Raw genomic sequence first — 20,855 nt, forward strand, 5'->3', positions numbered from 1 at the left:
GCTGCCGGCCTTTCTGTTCTGAGCCAGCAGCCAGCAGCCCTGGCCTTGCCCTGCTATGAGGCTCAGGGCAGAGCCAAGTCGGGGCTTCTGGGCCCCAGAGAGCAAGGTCAGACTAACGCCTGAAAAACTAGCACTCTCCGGAGGCTCCTTCTTTAGGGGTAGAAACACCCCCGAGTTTCTGTGCCCTGAACTTCTAAGGAGGACAGGCAGCGTCAGTGTGCTGAGGTGCCTTAACACCCCTGCATGTCCCCTCTGAGACATGGAGTAGGCAGAGTCAGCAAAGCCACCCTTCCCCACATAGGAGCCTGTGGGCCATGAGTGACACCAAGCACAGACTGTCCACCTAAGAAACCTCTGGTTCCAAAGGAGAGATGTTCCTTGGGCTGTAGGCGGCTGCTCCCAGCTACTCTGGTAACTCTGACCACACCAAGGAAGTGGTAGAGAAGCAGAGCTGCTGGGGGAAGAAGAACTGTCCTCCGTGCAGCCAGAAGGCTAGTGAGGCCTTCCAGGATGCTGCCCAGCTGTCTGAGGAGCAGAGGGATCAGGTGGACTGGCCAGTGCTCCCAGGTGCCACATATAGGCAATTCCCTTACTGCAGGGCTCCAAGGACCATTCAGAGGCTGAACCCTGGCAGGGACAAGGCTGCAGCCACAAGGCACAGGGTGGGGCAGGGCACACTTCAGGCTCAGACTGTCAGGCCACAACAACAAGGACACATCGTGAGAAGCAGACAAGCGATGCAGGAGCAGGATGAGACGCTGACACACAGCGGCCGGCAGCGCGTGGCCCGGCGGGCATGCATGCATGGACTCGGGGCTGCTGCGCGGGGGGACAACAACAGGGGCCTGGGGTGGTGCTCTGGGTTACCTTTTGGCTTTCAAGGGTGTCCCACTCTGCTGGCTGTCATAGCGGGGGGACGTCTCACCACCACCTGGCCTAACGGGCTTCTCCCCAAACCCTCCCGGCTCCAGCTTGCGGCTCTGTCTGTCAGCCAGGGGCCTCTGGCTGGAGAAGCTCCTCTTGGCCAGTTCCTTCTTCTCACCCAGACTGGCCCCAGACAGGCCACCGTCCCCCTGCGGGTCGGGCTCCCCTGGGCCCCCTCGCCTCTCCCTGCGCTCGCTGAAGTCGCTGCTCTCAGAGGCCGTTTCCCACTCCTCGTTGGCATGGTCAGAGGAGTTGTGGCAGGATGGGTCTGGGGACCTGCGGCCCCCTGTGCCACCCTTGTCCCCAGGGCAGAGTTTGGGCCGGCCTGGCCACTGGCCCGCCAGCAGGGGGGCCTCCTCTTCTGGTCCCCACAGGACCAAGGACTCCCGCTCCTGCCGCAGCCGCCGGAAGCGCGGGGGCTTGTCTTGGCGTGGGGGGCGCCTCCTCCGGAATGGCCGGTTCTCTGCATTCTCAGAATCTGTAACATGGTCATCTTGGAAGAAGGACCGCTTGTCCTCCAAACGGCTGTCCTCGAAGGCCCTGCTGCCAAACGAGTCCGCATGTCGGTAGCAGTCAGGGAGGTAGTCTCTGTCCGCGGCACGCCGGGTCCCACCCGTGTCGGCAGGACCGTACTCCTGCCAGGAGCCGCCCGGGCTCCGGCTCTGCCAGGGGACTGGCTCCTTGGGGGCGAAGGCCCTGCGCCCATAGCCGCCGTTGCTCAGCCTGGGCGGGAGAGCACGGCCACAGGCCCGAGGGCCCCGGCCCTTGGCCTCCGGGCCGCTCTGGTCCTCGGGGTACGCCTTGCTGGAACGCCAGGAGTCCGTCTGCAGGGCGCCCTCCTCCCGCCCCAGGAGCGAGCCCTCCGTCCCGCTCTCTGAGCCCCTCTGCCGGCGCCGCTTGGGCAGCTCCTCATACTCGGAGCCCTCGCTATGGGTCTCGCTGGCGATGCGCCGCCGCGGCTTGGCTCTGGGGCTGTCCTCTGGCTGGGGGAACTCCCGCAGGCCCCGACCGCGGCCACTCCGCTGGCTGCTGCTGTAGATGCCGCGGGCCCCCAGGACGCCCCCGCCACACAGGCTGCTTCCATTTCCCCCGGCTGGCCGACCTCGGAAAGTGAATTCTCTGAAACCTCGGCCCCGGCTGCGGGCCTGCCCCCGGCCCCCAAAGGCCTGCTCCTCGTCGATGAAGATCCAGTTGTTTCTCTTGGTGGGGGGAATGTCGCTGTTCTCTCGGGACGGTCTGGGCTCCCAGGCCTTGTCAGGCTTCTCATCCTCATCCGCATCCCATTTGCTGGCCTCGTGGCTGGACCCAGCCCGGGTGGGGGCCTGGTCCTCCAGGGCGGAAGGGGAGGCGTTGGCCAGGGCAGGGTCGTTCTCCTCGTCCTCATCCTGCTCAGGCTTCTCTGTGGCCAGCCGTGCACTCTCTTCCCCGAGCCCCCGCTTAACCTTCTCTAGCTCCTTCTCCTTCTCCTCCACTTTCAGGGCTTTGAGGACCGGTTTTTTGATGGGCCCTGACCTCCGGGTCCTGCCTGGCTGCTCCTGGTGCTGGCCACTGGAATTCCGGGGCTCAGGTGTCCATTCAGGCTCTGGGTCTGGCTGTTTGTCAGGGCTCCCTTCCTTCTCCCAGGAGGCAGCATGGAAGGAAGCCTCCTCCCGAGGCGCCTCCTGCTCAACACCCTTGGCTGTGTCGGGGGCCTTTGGCTGGTGGCCAATGTCCCAGCTGCAAAACTCTGGCTTTTTCTCAACTGGGACAAAGTCAGGCTCTAGCGGGGGACGCCTGAGGTTTTGGGCGTGGCCCCCAGGAGCGCCCGCCTCCTGAACATTTTCTTGGGGTGGAAATAAAAGCTCCTGGCCTATTCTTTGAGAAGAGATACAGCTGTCAAAGTCTGCTTGGGCCTTCTTGTCAAAAGCACTCAAGTACTCCTCCCCTCTCTCCTCAAAGAGATGGCGCTGGGCACTTACGCCCCCTGACCTTCCGGGGGAGGCAGAGTAAGAGCTTTCATTCCTGAAAAGGAACCAGAGAAATCAGTCAATGTGATTGGAGCTGGGTTCCTGGCTTCCATGCTGAACACAAAGCTCAGTTTCAGAAAGAAAAAAAAAAGCCTTAAAAAAGAAAGAAAAACACAGCAAACACTTGCTCTATCTTTAAACACGTCTTAGAGCAGCTGGGCCATGGGGCCCTCCATGGCCCCTGAAGTCCGTGAGCGCAGGGAAGGCAGTGGCCACTGGGCAGGCTCAGCTTGCCACCCGGAGACAGAGAGAAGCTGGCGGTCCCCTGGAGCAAGCTGGAGCCTGGGAGTCGGCTGGAGTCGGCCCCGGGCAGCAGGGCTAGCCCTGTTTACTCACCAAGGGGCAAGCTCACACCCCTTCCCTCGACCCGCCTGCCTGTGAGGCCCTCCCCCACTCCACATCCAAGACTGGCAGTCTGGGGCTCCTGCTGAGCCTTCAGCCCCCCTCAGTAAAAGCCGTTCACACAGTATCCAAGCACAATCCATACCCCTTCCCGCCTCCCAAGGCAGCGTCTCCTGGGACAGGGCCTTTCCCTTAGGACCAGAGAGCTGTCCTGCAGCATCTAGGCAGCGGGAGCAAGTGTCATCTCACCTGACATGCACATCCACAGGCAAAGTGTCGCTTGGCTTTGGGTGGGGCAATGAGTAGCCCTTGCTCTGCAGCGCCAGGTAGCCCTCCGGGCTCCAGACGGGAGCTGGCTCGATGGCGGTCACTTTTCTTTCTTGGAGTGGGGGCACACAGCTCTGATCTTCAGAACGACATCCAGTCCCCCTGAGGGGCTCCTGGGGCATCATGGGCTTCACCAGTCCTGACAAAGACAAAGGACAATTCTGAGTCATGTCATTTAGAAAGCCCCATGGCAACCAGCCAGCTACGTGGAACAGTAAGTCTCTCGGCCTGCCCCTGGACACAGCACCCCACTCCAGAATAGTGGGCCTTCTCTCTTTTCTGACCAGGGACCCCGAGGCCACCTGACCAGTTCAAAGACCTGCAGAGACAAGCTGAGTTCTCAGACCAAGTGTCTGTATCAAAGGGTAATAAAACTGGGACACGCAAACTGGAAATGATAAGTGGAATCCCTCAGTGCTAACCAGAGGCCACGGGGTCAGCAAGCTGAGGAGTGCTGTGCAGCAGAGATGCTTGGAAGCTCTCCAGTTCAGACCTAGGCAGACGAGCACGTGAGAATGGCAGCCAGCACTGTCTACTTCCGAATCCTTGCAGGAAGATTTAGGCTGAGTTTATTTCCTTTTATCCCTAACTCCAAAAAGGATGGCAACACTACATATGGTGTACAGGGAGATTTTGGGAATGCGGTGAGGGAGGAGGGTGGCAGTTGAAAATTAACAAAAAAACTGCTAACTTGGGCTGGGATTGGAGTTCAGTTGATAAAGCGCTTGCCTAGCACATGTGAAGCACTGGGTTCGACCCTTAGCCCCATATATAAATAAAATAAAGGTATTGTGTCCATTTACTATAAAAAATGTTAAAAACAAAACAAAAAAACTGCTAACTCGCCAGATTGGACCAGCATATAGGTCCCACCAGCTGTAACTGGCTGGGCACCTGGACGAGTCGTGCCTCTCCCAGCCTCTGCCCATGCCTGTCAGGTGAGGCAGTGGGGCTGGCACAGGTGCTGCCCAGGTCTGGGCCTACCTCTGCAAGGAAACAGAACTGACTCTGAAATACTCAAAGCCCTATGACACTGTTGCGCCTGTCTCCTGACTGCAGCTCATCTGGTGAGAAGATGGTTCAGCATCAGGCCAGCAGTCAGAAGCTTTGCACTAGCCATTGGATGCTGCTCAAGTGCTGCTGACAGGGGACTCCAGCACAGTTGGTCCAATTCAAGGTGGGCAGGATTCCCTGGAAACCCACAGCTTTGTGCCTTTCATTACTCATTCCTCATGAGGCACACATTGCCCTGTCTGTGGCTACATGAAGACCCGAAAACCCCTACTGTCACAAAAGGGCTGGGCAGAATAGATCAAATGTTTTGCTTGCAGAGCTGTGTTCACAAAAAAATAGTAACTTCCAGAAGCTGAAAACCAGAGCTACGAGTGCAGGAGCTGGAGCACCCTGAAGATCAGAAAGAAGGGCAGCTCAGCCTGGAAACCCTCAGGCTTGGTCTTCAGCACCTTCATAGGACAAGGAGTGCAAATGGAACCTGCTCAAAACAGAGACCCTCCAAAGTGCACCTGGACAAATTGTGCCTCTCCCAGCCTCTGCCCATGCCTGTCAGGTGCACTGGAGAATGCGTGATTTTCAGCAGGGCTGAGTGCCTGGATCTGGGCAGGAAAAAGCACTCTTTTGGAATTCAGAAACCACATGGCTGCTTCCATGGGGGTCTAGGCAGAAGGGGTTCAAATTTCTAACTCCCAGAATAGTCCAGAAACCTGCCATCAAGGGTGGTTCCAGCTAAAGAGACTATGGAGGGACATGCCCTCAACCCGATCCACACTGCTTCCTGAAACCAAACTAGATCCAAAACCACCAGAACACGTGTGCCGAGTATTCACCATGAGCTCACAGTGAGTCCTCAAGACTTCAGACAGCACAACCATCTGGTAATCACTAGGAAATCACATTTGAAATAATTAAGAACATAAAAGAAAATTTTTAAAAAAACTTAAAAAAACCTCACTGAACAGAGCTGGGGCTGTAACTCAGTGGTAGAGTGCTTGCCTAGCATGCGTGAGGCACTGGGTTCGATTCTCAGCACCACATAAAAATGAAATACAGGTACAGTCACAACTAGAAAATATTAAAAAAACAAACAAACAAACAAAAAAACACCTCAGTGGACAGTAATAAAAGTAGACAGACTCAGCTGGGGAGAGAAGTGTCCTGGGAGCAGCCAGGGGCTTCCTGGAAGGCAACAAAGGGGCAACGCCTGCTCATTTTCACTTTCTCAGATTTAAGACACTTAAAAGACAGCGTGGAAGGTACATAATAACCCTAGAGAGGACCTAGAAAGAAAAGATGAAAGGAACAAGGAGGGCCTGGATGTCGCCCAGTGGTAGAGCCCTGGCCGATCACATGCAAGGTCAGGACCTAAGTGCTATGGGCTACCCCAGTACCAGAAAGTAAAGACCTAAATACAAAGAAGAAAAAGGAACAAGGAGAGTCAATAACTTGAAGCAATTATCAGAAGAGAATCTCCCAGAAGTGGGGAAAGAGGTACACCTTAGATTCAAGCACAAGGACTCCCAAGCAGAGTGATCGGAGAGGTCCACCTGAACACAGCACATAGTGACAGAACCAAGGACACCTGAGACAAGACCAGACCTCGAAAACAGCCAGAGACAATACAGCACAGAAGACCTCAGAATGGATCAAGTTCTCAGCAGCAAGAGGAGCCAGAAGAAAACAAGAAGATCTGCACAGCACCCAGAGGAAGAGCACCCGCCTGCAGCTCTCTGTTCAGGCCAGTAACCCGAATGGCAGAAGACTGTCAGAGATGACACAGGCCCACCCCAGGCGAAGAAAGGCCATCAGACAAGGGAACATGCAGGCCCAGCTCAACAGCACAGAGAAGATGACAAAACAGTAACTGCCGGTGTGGGCAAGAGAATAAAGACAGAGGTCAGCAGGTTCACATGAAGGTGGAGTAGACCCTTCTGTAGGTCAAGAGGGCACGATAGGATTTTTTTGGGGGGAGGGGCCAGTGCTGGGGCTGGAACCCAGTGTCTCACACATATTAGGCAATCACTCTACCACCAGGTGTACCCAGTCCTCATGTTAGGATTTTAATGTCACTAACATAAGAAACAGAACGTAGAAGGGAAACACACACGGAAAATGGGATAAGCGGAATGCATAAGACAGATTAATGGGAAAATCTAAATATAAAATTTGAATAAATGTAAAGGAAGCAACTTTGGTAGTTAAAAGCCATAGAATTTTCAGAGTAAGACCATATAGGTCTTGTATACAAAAATTTATGCACTCCCTAGAAATAAGGACTCAGAGAAATGGCAGCAAAAAACTGAACAAAAGAGACTCTAAGTTCTAATCAAAAGGAAACTGACATCATCATGCTACTATTGGACAAAGCAGATGGTAAAGGCAGAAAAACACCACCGGAGCAGGTAGGTGACAACAGGAATAGATGTCATTCCACACTCTGTGCCTCCAAAGATGGACACTGCTGGAGGGTCCGACAAGTCCACGGCCATATTGGGAGCTTTGCTGTTGTTGTTTTCTCTTTTCCCTTTTTTTGTGCTACTGATTGGACCCAGGGCCTGATACACACTCACAGGCTCTACCAATGTACTAAACTACTAAGCCCCCAGCCCCTGGTGCAGGGTGATTCTACACACCTTTCAGTAACTAATTAAGGAGATAAAAAATGTAACGCAAGAAACACTTGTACAACACAACTGGCAAACTCAACTGAACAGACTCATCCAACAGAACACAGATTCTTTTCAGGCAAAAAGGATAAAGAAGAAAACAAACAGGAAAAAATAAAAAACTGACTTTGTAACAGCCTACAAAGAAAACCTCAACAAATGGCAGCCAACCGAGAGTCAAAGCCTCTGAACACAATCTGGCTTGTTATCTGTTTAAATGATGTTTCACTGGAAAACAACCAAATGCACTCATTCACGATTTGCCCATGGCTGCTTCTTCCTATGACAGCAGAACTGAAGAGCTGACCAAAGCCCATGACATGCGACACCTGGCCACAGGCGAGAAGTCTGCTGGCCCCTGGCCCACATCAGACCATCATACCTGGCCACAACGCCACAACACTGGAAACTGACACCATGAAGGTCATCTTGAAAGTCAGAAATTATTGAACCAAGTGTCCAACACAATCACTTACAAAATAAACAGAATAATTTCAAGAGAAATAAGGCGGTAGAAAGAAGAAAATGATTAACTAAAACCCAAATAAGATAAAGGAAAAATAAGAAACCCCAATTCTGATTTTAAAAAGGCCTTAGAAAAACCCTGGGAAAGACCAATGAAGGAAGAAAAAGAGACAATATGCAAAGACAGTGAGAATGGAAAGGGACTGTGTGAGGCAGCAAGACCTCAAAATCACTTTGAGCCATTTAAAATGTGGGGTCTTGCTTTCTTCCGGTAACTGTCCAGGACAGGAGCACAACCTTACCTGCGCTCTGCAAGACGCAGACCAGTCCTGGAGGCCAGAACAAATGCCAAGGGCCTCGCTCTTGAGATGCCACCCTAACCACCCATTGTCCAGCCCCATGCTCACCTGAAGGGTGCAGGGCTGAGGGGTAGAAGTCCACAGGGGTCCGGGTGGGTGTGATCCGAGGGTCCATGTAGGAAGGCATCATCATCCACCTGGGGTCGAAGCCCAGCATCTGGGGGTGGTGCGGGTAAAAGGTTCGCTGCGGGTGGGAAGGCGGGGGATACACCGGCTGCCAGTGTTGCATCTTGTACAGCTGCTCCTGACCCAGAAGAGAGACCTGATCAGACAGGGTAAGTGACCATAGTCTCCAGTGTTCTGGCATGTGGCACAGAAAGCCCTCCAGGAGGGAGGAGACAGGCAGCTGCCTGGAGGGGAGCCCCAACAGCACAACCATCAGGCTGGAGTCTCCCAGGGCTGGGTGGGCAGTCATGCCCACCACAACAGGGGCCAGGTGCACTGGTGCTGCCCTCGACACATGAGGCTTCCATGTAGATCAAACATCCCACTGAAACTGACCAACAGACCAGCACACTTCCCACAGGACTCTGGTCTACAGCCACCACCCAAGGACGGCCATCATTCCTGTCCCAGTCCCATCCTCTTCACCCATCCTCTACTCAGCAAGGGTCATCTTTCGCACCCAGCCGTTGGCTCTGAGCTTCAAAAGCACCTTCAGCGGTTCCCCCCGTGCCCTACAACCACTGACCTACCAGGGTACAGGTGACCCACAGTGTCCTGTGGACCATGCCTAATCTGCCTCCCTGGCTTCAACTCCATGACTGGCCCCAGCTCTCTGCTCCACACAGCTCTGCCTGCACATGCCGGGCCATGGAACATTCTAGGCCTGTCTGTCACTAACTCTGGGTCTCCTTGGGAAGCCACCAAAAGACCCTTGAGCCCAGGCCCATCCTCTGGTCCCAAAGAACCATACTTCCTGCAGCGCTTGGGGTTTGCAGGTGTGTCGCTGAGCTCCCTAAGTCACGAGCCCAGCAGGCCTGGTTGGCCTGGGAACAGGAATGAACAGCATCAGTGACGGAGGATGCTGACTTCCCCAGTGAACCCTGAGTCAGCAGCCCAGCAGGACTCATGGCAGATCCCAAGGATGGCCTGCCCAACAGGCTTCCAGCACATATCCTGGACTCTGCAAACACAAAGGCCACCTGTCCAGCTGGCTGTCCACAGCTTGTCCTGGGCTGGATTCCCTGGGGGGTCCACTGGCACTCACTGCACCTCTGAGGAACACTTAAGAAACAGAGCTCAGCAGTCAGGAGACTAGAGCTCCGCCTCCAGCCATACTGGCCTGCACCCCACAGCTCCTCCTGTCTCACACAGGTCCCCAGGGGACCAAACCAGCCAGGCTGCCCTGGTGCTTGCAGGTGTCCTTCTACCCTCAGGAAGGGTTTCCCCACCACCATCCCCCCTACTCCCCGTGAAGAGTTGCCTACAGTCACTGTGACGGCAGTGTTTTGGCACAAGTAACTCCAGGGATCTCTCCCAAGGATAATCCTCCTCTAAGCCCACGGACTACTCACAGGACAGTGGGGCCCAGAGACGCTTCCTGGACGCCTGCAGCAGAGAAGCTGGGCTGACGGTTTTATAAGAAATCAAAGGAAATGCTAGGGAAAGGCTGAGGCCGTGGTCTGTTTTGCCAGAGCACACACATTGTGAAGAATCTTCGGTTGATGTTAATTAATAATAATGTATTACACACCCAAGTGCTGGGCTCCCACCAAGCGACTCCTCCATGTCAGCTCAGTTTCCACCCCAGGCTCGGTTCCCAGTAAGGCTGCAAGGCTGCCTCACTCCACAGCATGCTAAGCAGAGGGACTACCAGCCTGTGAGAGCACCAGGGCAGAACTGGCCATGTGAGTTTCTCAGGGCCCAAAGCAGGTCCCTTTTAAGGTTTACCAAAGGCTGACTGCGATGGTGCTGGTGTTTCTCAGTTCACAGGCATCACTGTCACACCACACGAGGCTCCTGCTGCCACAGTGAAGCAGTCTTTGCCCTTCCCGGATCACACGTGGAGAAGCAGGGGCTTGACAAGCCTAGCCAACCAGGACACCACGGGCCACAGCTACATGTGACTAGTCAGGAACCGCCACTGGCACAGGAACCCTAGACACTCAGGAACCCCGCCCCACTTGACAGCTCCTGGTACAGCCCACAGCCTCTGTCCTGGAGGACCCCATGGGTCCCCAGCGTGTGAGAGGTTGCTGCTCTTCAACCTAAGCCAGTGGAGCTCAACGTGTACCCCACTACCTCATGTCCTAGAAAACCACAACAAGGGTGGTATTCATTCGGGGGGCACCTAGCACTGGGAAGAATAATGGTGGGGTGGTCTACAGAGTCACAAATTTGGAATGTGACCCCTGCACGACTGTGTGGTAGCAGGATGCATGAGGGCAACAGCACCGGAGGGCACGGGAGGGGCCGTCGCTCGGTGTTCACCTGCTGTTGCTGCTGCTGCTGCTGCTGGCGCTGGAACCGTGGAGGAAGGGACTTCTGATACTTGCTGAATTCCTGTGCAGGGGACCCAGCCTCCCTGGCCTCCTCTTCACTGCTGCTGCTCTGACCCACAGCTGGGGAAGCTGTGCGTGCCTCCTCTGAGAAAGTGGAGGGGGCTTCCTGGGCAGGGAATTCTGGGGAGCCTAGAGAATGAGCAAGCAAAGAGAAGCCACAGTGAGCTCACAGCACTCAGGTGACCAAGGGCTGAACAGCAAGTGCTTCTCTTGTGGGCAGGAACATTCTGTGTAGGACTCAGTGCTGGGCCCAGCCCACACTACATACTCCTTGGGCACCAGCTCCTGGATTCCCCACAGGACACTGTGAGCAGGTTGTACCCACAACCACGTTAGAGATGGGGACAAGGACTAGGAGGTCAGCGGACGTGCATGTGATCAGAGTCAGCTATGAGTGGAGGTCTGATAGATAGAGGACTCTGGTAGCCCGAGAGTGGCCATTCCCCAAACAGGACGAATCCCCCATGTCCACAGGTGGTGTGACCTGGGCACAGGTTTAGTTTCTCCTTTTGTGTTCCCTCCTTTGTAAGGAAGGATAGCAGTCACGCCCACTCCACAGGACTCACATGAGGACCGAATGAGACAGTGAACAGTGCCTGCCCAGGAGAAATGCTCCCCGCAGTCTCTCTACTGCCCCTCCCGGAGTACTGAGACTGTGAAAGGAGAGCAGAGCTGGGCGCGGTGGCACACACCTGTAATCCTAGCAACTCGGGAGGCTGAAGTAGGAGGATTGAAAGTTCAAAGGCAGCCTCAAGTCTCGAAATAAAAAATTTTCAAAAGGGCTGGGTATGTGGCTCAGTGGTAAAGTGCCCCCTGGATTCAATCCCTGGTACCAAAAAAAAAAAAAAAAAACAAGACAGAAGAAAACTTGATTTCTCTGAGCTTCTTGGCCAGGGCACATGGCTACCAGATCAAACATCCCCCATTCTGTAGATTTCAGGGCCTGTGTCTAATATGGGCCCCTGTCTCCTAACAAGAGGTGACATGAGGGGACTGAAGGAAATGACAGAGACACAGCTGGCTTTCCTGGAGAGCGCCCCCTGCTGCTACGTCTGTCGGTCATGCAGCACTGTGCAAGCTCTGGCACAGGGAGAATGCATTCTAACAAGAGGGCTCCTCCCCTCTGCATAAGAGGACCCTGTGCTTTGTGAATGTCCTTTATCATCTGTGTGTGAATGTCCTTTATCATCTGTGCCTCGTGTAACTTTTTGCAGTAATGGTAACAGCCACAAGAATGACAAGAGGGAGACTATCAGCAAGACTACTCAGGCCTTCCAGACACTCCCGCCCAGCACCACCCCCGGCCCTGCACATGTGCAGCATTTCACATGCCCCTCAGCATGCCAGCAGGTGCCACGCTTTAGAGAGGCGAGGCATTTCACCAGCTAGATTAAGAACTCAAAACAGGACCAGACCCAGGCACGTGACCCTGGCCTCTATTCTGGTGCTTTCAATGTAATCCAGCCCTAGCTACAGGCTGCTAACAAGTCGGAGAATGGGAACAGCAAACCACTGCCCAGTCCAAGGTTCCAGCTGGCGGGAGGACCTGCCTCTTACCTTTGCAGACAGCAGGGCCATTTTCTTGTGGGGGGGCCTTCTCGGTGCCTGGGGACCGAGGTACCTCCTTCTCCACCTGCTTCTGGGCCTCGCTGGCCTTCTGGGCCTCGCTGGCCTTCTGGGCCTGCTTGCATTTCTGGTCGAGCTGTTTGAGCTTGGCAGCGCAGGCTGCCAGCCTCTCCTCCCGGGCTCGGCGCTCCTCCTCTTCCCTGCGCTTTCGTGCCCGCTCCACGGCCTCAGACATCTCTGACTGAATGAACTTCTGCCTCGGGGGCGGCTTATCCTCCTTTTCCTCGATAGACTGTTGCCGGAACACACTGCCCACTGAGGATTTCTGCTAAGAGAACAGAGCCTCTGATGAGATGGTGGGTCACAAACCCAACAGGCAGGGGCCACTGCCTCTGTGGGATCAGTTCTCCTTCCAGCAATCCTTGAACACCTTTGAGAAGCAGCACAGTGGCACCACAGGCAGACCTGGGTTTTATTTACTTATGTTTTAAATTTCTAAGGATGGAAGCCAGAGTCTTCTACGTGCAAGGCAAGTGCAATATCACCTGGACCTGGGTTTTGGTCCTGCTCTGTCCCTGACTATGTTGAAATGTCATTTAGTCATTCATTTGTAAAATGGGGCCAATAAAGGAAGCCCTGGGGGTTGTGCAGGTGAAACAGATGCTCACAAGTACTCAGCTCTGTGGTGGACACGAGATGATTTCACCATTGCCAACAAGCACACAAGACTAGGGTGTCCAAGGGTGCAGGAGTCAACACGCATCACTCCTTAGTCATAAAACCGTTCTTCTCCTGCCCCATGAAAATACAAGAGTCCTTGAGTAAACAGATCCATGAGAAAATGAAATTCACTATGAGACACAGCTTCAAGTTGGCCTTTATACAGAAATAAAAAAGCTCATCTCAAAGGGTCCCTTTGAGATGCACCTCCATTCCTGAGCCTCTTGCTAGTTGCCGGTCACAGGGTGAGCATGGTGCTACACATGCAGCATGAATATCCTCAGCACCGGGGGGTGTCTCCCTGGCCTGCAGGGTGCAGATGCACCCCTGAATGGCACCAAGGGGGGAGATGTGCAGCCGTACCCCCTCAAAAAAAAAAAAAAGATGACCTGTTCTGAATGGTATTTACAAAGGCGTCAAGGCCACTGAGCAGAAATAAGCAAGAGCTCTGTCGTCTTGTACGGGTTAACTGAACCTCGGTAGGAGGAATAAGCCACATGTGCTGTATTTGAGACATTGTCTCCTAAAACCAACTTCTTACAATCAGAGATAATTACTATAATCAGAAGATTAAAATTCCAATTGAAAAGCAGGAAGGTGATTTTTACATGATATACTCTGGACCCAACTGTGCACTTTCCTTACACTTTGCCATTGAACTTGAACCACTGCCTGTGCCAGGGGCAGGGCTACTCACTGATCTCTGCAGGGCTCATACCATTAACCACTTGCTCACTGGTGCTCACCCACCCTCCAGGTGAACCTCAACACAGCCTTACACTTGGGTTATTCCACTTAGACAATTTCCTAGAAACAGGACCACAAACTCTGTGTCCACTGTCAAGACCTCTGGTGCATCCACTATGCTGCCCTATGGCTATCCATCATTTCATAGAATAGTCAGTAATTTGGTCAGAATTATAAATTATATAATTATATAGATTTTGTTCCTGTTGCCTTTTTCAGTTAACTTCTAGCAAATGACCAGATTAAAGTGAAACTTTTTGAATACTGAGCTACCCCAATCAATGTATGAGTGAAAATTTAAACCCCCTGCAAGATAATTTCCAGGAGTGGCACTGTATGCATTCTATTTTTACTCTGTTACCCTATGCCCAGCACAGTGCCTGGCACACCAAGTACTTAATAAGACTGAAGGTAAGAAAGTGCAGAAGGAGGGGCTGGGGATGTGGCTCAAGCGGTAGTGCGCTTGCCAGGCATGCATGCGGCCCGGGTTCGATCCTCAGCACCACATACCAACAAAGATGTTGTGTCCGCCGAGAACTAAAAAATAAATATTAAAAAATTCTCTCTCTCTCTCTCTCCCCCCTCTCTCTTAAAAAAAAAAAAAAAAAAAGAAAGAAAGTGCAGGAGAACCCAAATTAAAAATGGCAAGTTCACCTAGACTACTCAAAATAGTGCCTCTTCTACCCAGTCCACAGCCTCCTGAACAATTCAGCCCTGATGCCACTAGCTGTGGCCAGGTCGTGTAGGTGTCTGGGGCCGGGGACTCATACTGGCTCAGTGCAGGTGGCTCTAGCCAGCAAGATGAAAGTGTGCACATGGAGAGGTGGCTTCATGAGGGAGGCGGAGCCCAAGTGGGCAGAGAGGACAATCATGAGGAGGGCACTGAGCAGGGACATTCAGGGCACTGTGAAACAGGGGTGATGTCAGAGGGGGAGGGCACTTGCGCAGGCAGGGAGGGGCAGCAGAAGGGGAAACCAGTCCCAAGCAGGTGCTGAGCCAGTAAGGATAAAACCTAGGGATAACGTGACTTCTCACTGCTGCAGGAAAGAGAACCAACCAACAGAGAGGAGAGGATTCCCTGGAACTAGAGGCAGTCCTGCAACCTCAGGGTTTCCAACAGAGACGGATCCAGAAAGAGCACAGCTCTGAACACGTGTGCTGACACACACATTCTGCGTCCAGGAGAAGGCCCAGGAACAGAGACACCCAATAGCAGGGGGCTCCCAGAGCCTAGATACTGGCTTCTAAACATAATGTCAATCAAAGGAACCAGGACTTCTTGGAGAAAGGGTTAATCCAGGGCAAAGTGAGGTCTAAGATAGGAGGAGTGTGGACTGGGTTATCCTCCAGAAAGAAAGGAGTGCTGAACACAGGCCAGAGAGGCTCCCAAAGCCAAACCAGACAATCTAGGAGGCAAGGTTACAAGTCATTGAAAAAAATAAACAACGGTAAAGGGATATGCAGTCTTGCTTTTTTTTTCCCCGCAAGTTTCTTGTCAATACCAGAGAAATGAGTAACTCTAAAGCCAACATGTGGCAGATGCCACATCAACCATGAAATCAAAGCACATGTCCCCAAAGCCAACGTCAAGTCAAGGTCACCAGGTGGAAAGCAAAGAAGAACCTGAGAATCTCCTGCCGGGACAGGAGCCTTAGGCCCAGCACACACGCACCAGGCAGCCCAACCTGAGGGAGGTCTGACTGGCTGCGGCTTCAGAAGCCCCCAGGCCAGGAGAGGGGGAACTGGCTGAGCACAGGTAAGTGCGACATGTGGCTCTGAGCCAGACTCCCTGGTACAAAGGACCTTGGGTGACAGCTGGGAACGTGATAGCTCTGAGGACTAGTCGGCAGTGAGAATCAACACTCCTCCCTGGTTTTGACCAAGGTCACCTTGAAAGAGTGTCAGTGCTCTGCAGCAAGAGAACTGATCAAGTTGGCTGGGAAAAAATCTTCTTCATATTATAATTCCAATTTTTCTGTAACTTTGTGATGCTTAAAATAAGCAGAAGAAATGTTTCCCAGGACTTTTCAGGAACCCAGCCACGTTCTCGGTGAAGTGCAAAACAGAGGTCAGAGGCTAGAAGACCTGTTGTCATCTTTGTCTTTGAAACTCTGGGCAAGTGAATTTTGAGAATGAGAGTGGGAAAGAGACAGAGAGGAAGGGAGAGTCCCAGCAAAACAGCTAGGTGCAGAACCCCCCAGGTCCACAGTACCTGGTAGTCTGGGCCTGATGCCCAGCCATGAAGCTTTCTGGAAGGTGGCTGAGGCTCCGGCACCTTTCGGGCAACACGGGACATACCCACAGCTTCGCCCCAGTCCTTCCCTTCCTCTTGAGTGCGCTTGGCATCAGCACTGTCTGCAGAGCTCAGGGACAACTGTCGCTGCGTTCTCGGGTCCCAGCTGTTCCTAGGACAAATGGCACTCAGCATGAAGTATTCCCAGGCAGTCAAGCATGTCTGATCCCAGCAGTCAGGGGCCCCGGGGAGCACTGAAGCCAGCTGTGCATACACCAATCTTCCCTATCAAACAGATCCCCCCTCCGCCCTCTGCACGTGAGCCCCCAAACCCAAAACCAGCACTGCCAGGTCACTCTCACACAAAGTTCCAGGCAGGGCACGTGACACTCATTACTTCACTGACTGCGGAGAGACACCCTGGTTACCCCCAATGAAAGAGCTGACACTGAGCCTCAGAGGTTAGCAGGCTCCTCCTGCAGGCAGGAGCCAGCAACTTAGAGGCAGGACTCTGCATCCACAGACTACAGCTCCTTCTGGGCTCTGCACAGGGAGGGGCTCAACCAGAATCCCAAGGAACAGAGGGCGGCGCTGGAGGAGGAGCAGAGAAGGAACACCTGGCAGAGAAGGGGGCACCAGGGGCTTCACAGGAGGGACAAGGTGCAGCCCAGTGCAGCAGCCAGACACAGGTGCACCTGCAGGTGCCCGTGAGGCAGTCCAGAGCCAGGAAGGGTTGATGGGGACGGTTAACGTACACACCATGCGTGTCCACACACACACCGGTAGCAAGAAGGAGCATGACACAAGGAAGGTGCATGAGGAAAAGACAGAAAGAGCAACTGCTAAGGGCTCATCAGAGAAGACCTGTTTCAGGCAGGTAAGTAGACACAGTATAAGGAGACACACTGGTGGCCTCTGGGTGGTCAGACAAGGAGGGTGCTGGCCCTATGGGCCCCAAAGACAAAGAGAAGGACGTGGCAGAGGCAGGAGGTTCCAGGAGCCCATCACCCATGAGGAAATAAAGACTGGGAAATACATATGGGAGTCTCTCGGAGTTGGACACCATCACCCAGCTGAGGGAACGCTGGAAGAGGAGCAGGTCTTCGGGGGGCGGGAGGTCATTTGAGCATTCTTGAACTGAAGGTGTACTTGGTCACAGCTAGGGGCAAAACTAGGCCCAAAGTCCATGCCTAACTCCATGTCAACTGAGGGACAGAACAACTGTCCTGCTGCTCCCATGAGACTGCAGCATTCATGTCTTCACTTCCAATTTAAATTCTTGGTCACGTTCCGAGAACTGACCCAGAGACACAGCCCCAGCACCTCAGCTAGTTCACTCTTTTGTGTCTCTCTAGAAACAAGTGATTGAAGCTTGTCCCTGGCTCCTTCCAGAAGAGGGGCACTGACAGCAGGGGCTTCCGAGCAGAGAGGGAATAACAAGCAAAAGACTCACAGGCTCCACCGCATGAATGTGCAGTTACTGATGAGAAAACAAGTGGAAGAATGCCTGCCATAACTAAGCACTGCCAACTGAGGCAGGGCAGCAGTGAGCATGCTTTAAAAAAAAAGTGCAGGCCAGGCGCGGTGGCCACACCTGTAATCCTAGCAGCTTGGGAGGCTGAGGCAGGAGGATCGCAAGTTCAAAGCCAGCCTCAGTGAGGCGTTAAGCAACTCAGTGAGACCCTGTCTCTAAATAAAATACAAAATAGGGCTGGGATGTGGCTCAGTGGTCGAGTGGCTCTGAGTTCAATTCCCGGTACCCTCCACCAAAAAAAGTGCAGTGGTCATGTGGCAAGGAGATGGGCAGTTCTGCAGAGGCAATGAGGGCAGAAAAACCGCAGGGCAGCCACAGGTATCACATCACTTCAATAGCAGCAGTTGGAGCTACTGACACCAAGATGAGAACTAAAGAAACCAAGTGCATGATGTAGTATTTTCCAATGGGCATTGGGTGAAAGCAGTGCAGTGACACAGGCCAACACCAGAAGAAGAATGAGGAGCTCCAATGAGTGTGGGACCTGGCATTGCCCCACCTCCTGTTGCCCTCCTCCCCAGCACTGGGCAGCATGCTCAAGCCCCTGGAGATCCTGGAGGGAGGCAGCTGAACCTAGGTGGCTTTCCAAACTGCCTGGCCACAGAAGCCTTTCTGGGCACGACACCACAAACACTCCGTGGAAGAAGCCGTCTGCATAACACTCGGGAAAACACGAGTCCAGGTCAAGAGATTCAAGGCACAGGTCCTAGTCATGCCTAGATACAAAGCCTGGCTCCATTCCCGAACAGCTGTCCTCAGATATGATTATCTGCAAACTGGAAATCATATCTGCCCCTGCAATGCCGCTGTGGAAACCAGGAAATGCACCTGGCACAGACCGGCTCACGGCAGCACCAACATGCAGGGATGCATTCCCCATGGCTGAGGTCAGGTGACACTGGACGCATGCTAGGAACAGGGCACCTTACCACTTTGGCCGGCCATCCTTCCCAACCTCTTCCTCCTCTTCATCATCGCTGAACTTCAATTTCTCTGAATAGTCTACTTCTTCGTGGAGGCCTACAACAACAAGAGGGCCCAAGAAGATTTTGAAACAAAATGAGAACATCTGCAGGTGACCAGGAAGGGAGGTCCTGCAGTCCAGCAGGAGCAAAGCAGCTGGGTCAGACAACAACTGTTAATTCTGCTCAAAATGTTTTTTAAATGTTATTTCAAGGCATAGGAAAGTGAGCAAAGCAGGCAGAAACCAAACTTCAGTCTGCCCTAGTGGCACGGAACCTCACTGGGAAATGCTCAAGGCACAGTCTTGCTCCAGGAACCCCCACCCCACACAGAAAGTGTTCATTAACTGGCATGTGGGTAGACAAATCGTGATGGTGCACACAACAGGATGACCACCATGCTGGGCGAGAAGCCACTCTCTGCAAGACTCCCTGCGCGTGAAATGTGCAGAATATGCAAATCCACCAGCACGGGGAAAAGAAGAGTCAGTCACCAAGGGACTGGAGGTTGGTGGTACTGCTACAGCACGGGGTGATGGGACCATTCTGGTGTGGGAGCCTGGTGATGTTCGCACCTTATGACTAACTAAAAGCAACCAAATAGGAGATTTTAAAGGGGCAAATTTCTTGTTATATATGAAAATTTGTTATGTGACTCTTATCTTTCAAAATGAGGAACAAAAAAAATCCAATTAAAGGGCAGAGTTGGAGTTGAAAAAGCAACTTATAGATCCATGCTGTCCACTAATGACCACTTTAAATACAAATGGCTTGAAAGGCAAATGATATGCAACGAGAGCAACTGGGAATTCAGACCATGGATGCTGACACAGGGCAAGGGGGACTGCAAGAAACACACCAGAGCTGGGCATATGGCCACATCTGTAAGCCCAGCAGCTCAGGAGGCTGAGGCAAGGGGATCGCAAGTTCAAAGCCAGCCTCAGCAACTCACAAGGCCCTAAATAATTTAGTGAGCCCCTGTCTCTAAATAAAATATAAAACTGGCTGGGGATGTGGCTCAGTGGTTAAGCACCCCAGGGTTCAATCCCCAGTACCAAAAAAGAAAGAAAGAAATACCACTAGAGACAAGGACCTCCAAACTATAAATGTGTGTATGTTTAACGACAGCTTCAAGATAAAAGAAGCAGAAACCAACGGAATTAAAAGGTAAGGATACAAATCTACAAGCCGTAACATACAGGGTCTGAAAGGTGCCACCGACCAACGTGAGCAGGCTGTCATTTACAGACCAAGACACCCAGCAACAGAACATGGTGTGGCTTTCAACCCCTCATCAGCAAAATGGGAACCACATCTGCCCCTGTGAGGCTGCTGTGGAAACCAGGAAGTGCACCTGGCACAGTGACCAGCTCACCAACAATCAGGAATGTGTTTCCCATGGCTGAGGTCAGGTGACACTGGGCACACGCTAGGAGCTGGGATGGGGCATCTCACACATTCCTTTCAAGAGCACTTGGGATTTTCTCCAAGGTAGATCATTACCCTAGTCATAAAATAAGCTTCTATGAGTTCAAAAGAACTGAAACCATACAGAATATGCTGACTATGATAAAACTATTAGAAACATAGAAATGCCTCAATAATTAAAATGAGAACATTTAGAACTGGTATAAAAACCAGTAATAAACACAAAAGGTAAGTCTATGTAAAGATTAATAAAACTAATAATTCCTTGGCAGAATGGAACAAGAAAGAGAAGACAAGTATTACCAAATTATCAGGAACAAAAGAGGGTCCGTCACAACAGATCCTACAGACATCAAAAGAATAAAGAGCCAGGTACAGTGGATACACCTAAAATTCCAACAACTCAACTAGCAAGACCCTGTCTCAAAATAAAATAGAAAGGGCTGGGGATATAGCTTAGTGGTAGAGTCTCTAGGACCCAAAAATAAAAACAAAAAGCCCGGAAATGTATCTACATTTTTAATTTCACAGGGTCTCACTATGTTGGTTAGGCTAGTGCTGAACTCCTGGGCTCACAACATCCTCCAGTCTCAGCCTCCCAAGTTCCTGCAACTACAGGTATGTGCCCCCGCACCCAGCTTTTCTTTTCTCTTTCTTTTTGGTGATGGTGCTGGGGATTGAACTCAGGACTTTGTGTGTACTAATCATGTGCTCTATTAGCAAATGAACATAACAGAAGATGCTCATGGCCTCTACAGTGGGAATTATACAACACTATTGAGGGAATGAAAACCTAATAAAGAGATTCACCAGGCTCCTAAAACTGAAGATTCAAAATTGAGGTGTCGCTTATCTGGATATAGACTCAACAGGTTCTAACCAAAATGCCCGCAGGCTCTTTGTAAATACTCACAGTTGGTTCTAAATTTGCATGAAAATGCAAAGAGCTTGAATAATCAACAATGTTAAAAAAAAAAAAAAAAAACAATGATACACTACCTGAATTCAGGATTTCCTATAAAGCTACAGTGTGCAACTGACATCAGGACTAACACACC

At 52.3% G+C, this 20,855-nt stretch overlaps 1 protein-coding gene across 17 annotated transcripts in view; it reads right to left on the reverse strand.

Moving 5' to 3' along the window:
- Window positions 1-20,855, reverse strand: part of PRRC2B (proline rich coiled-coil 2B) — an 85,934-nt gene that overhangs the window by 18,901 nt on the left and 46,178 nt on the right. For 5 of the 17 annotated variants that reach the window (XM_081280004.1, XM_081280007.1, XM_081280000.1 and 2 more), the window contains exons 10-16: window positions 18,337-18,427; window positions 15,853-16,045; window positions 12,165-12,501; window positions 10,537-10,736; window positions 8,152-8,365; window positions 3,522-3,738; window positions 868-2,925 (exon numbers count right to left, since the gene is read on the reverse strand). In XM_081280004.1, the coding sequence (XP_081136130.1) occupies window positions 868-2,925; window positions 3,522-3,738; window positions 8,152-8,365; window positions 10,537-10,736; window positions 12,165-12,501; window positions 15,853-16,045; window positions 18,337-18,427 (3,310 nt within the window). The remainder of the gene's footprint in view (window positions 1-867; window positions 2,926-3,521; window positions 3,739-8,151; window positions 8,366-10,536; window positions 10,737-12,164; window positions 12,502-15,852; window positions 16,046-18,336; window positions 18,428-20,855) is intronic. The other 12 variants (XM_081280001.1, XM_081279999.1, XM_081280003.1 and 9 more) reach the window with 6 other exon arrangements.

The sequence above is a fragment of the Spermophilus citellus genome (genome assembly GCF_964194105.1).
Source record: "Spermophilus citellus genome assembly, chromosome: 2".
Classification (NCBI taxonomy): Eukaryota; Metazoa; Chordata; class Mammalia; order Rodentia; family Sciuridae; genus Spermophilus; species Spermophilus citellus.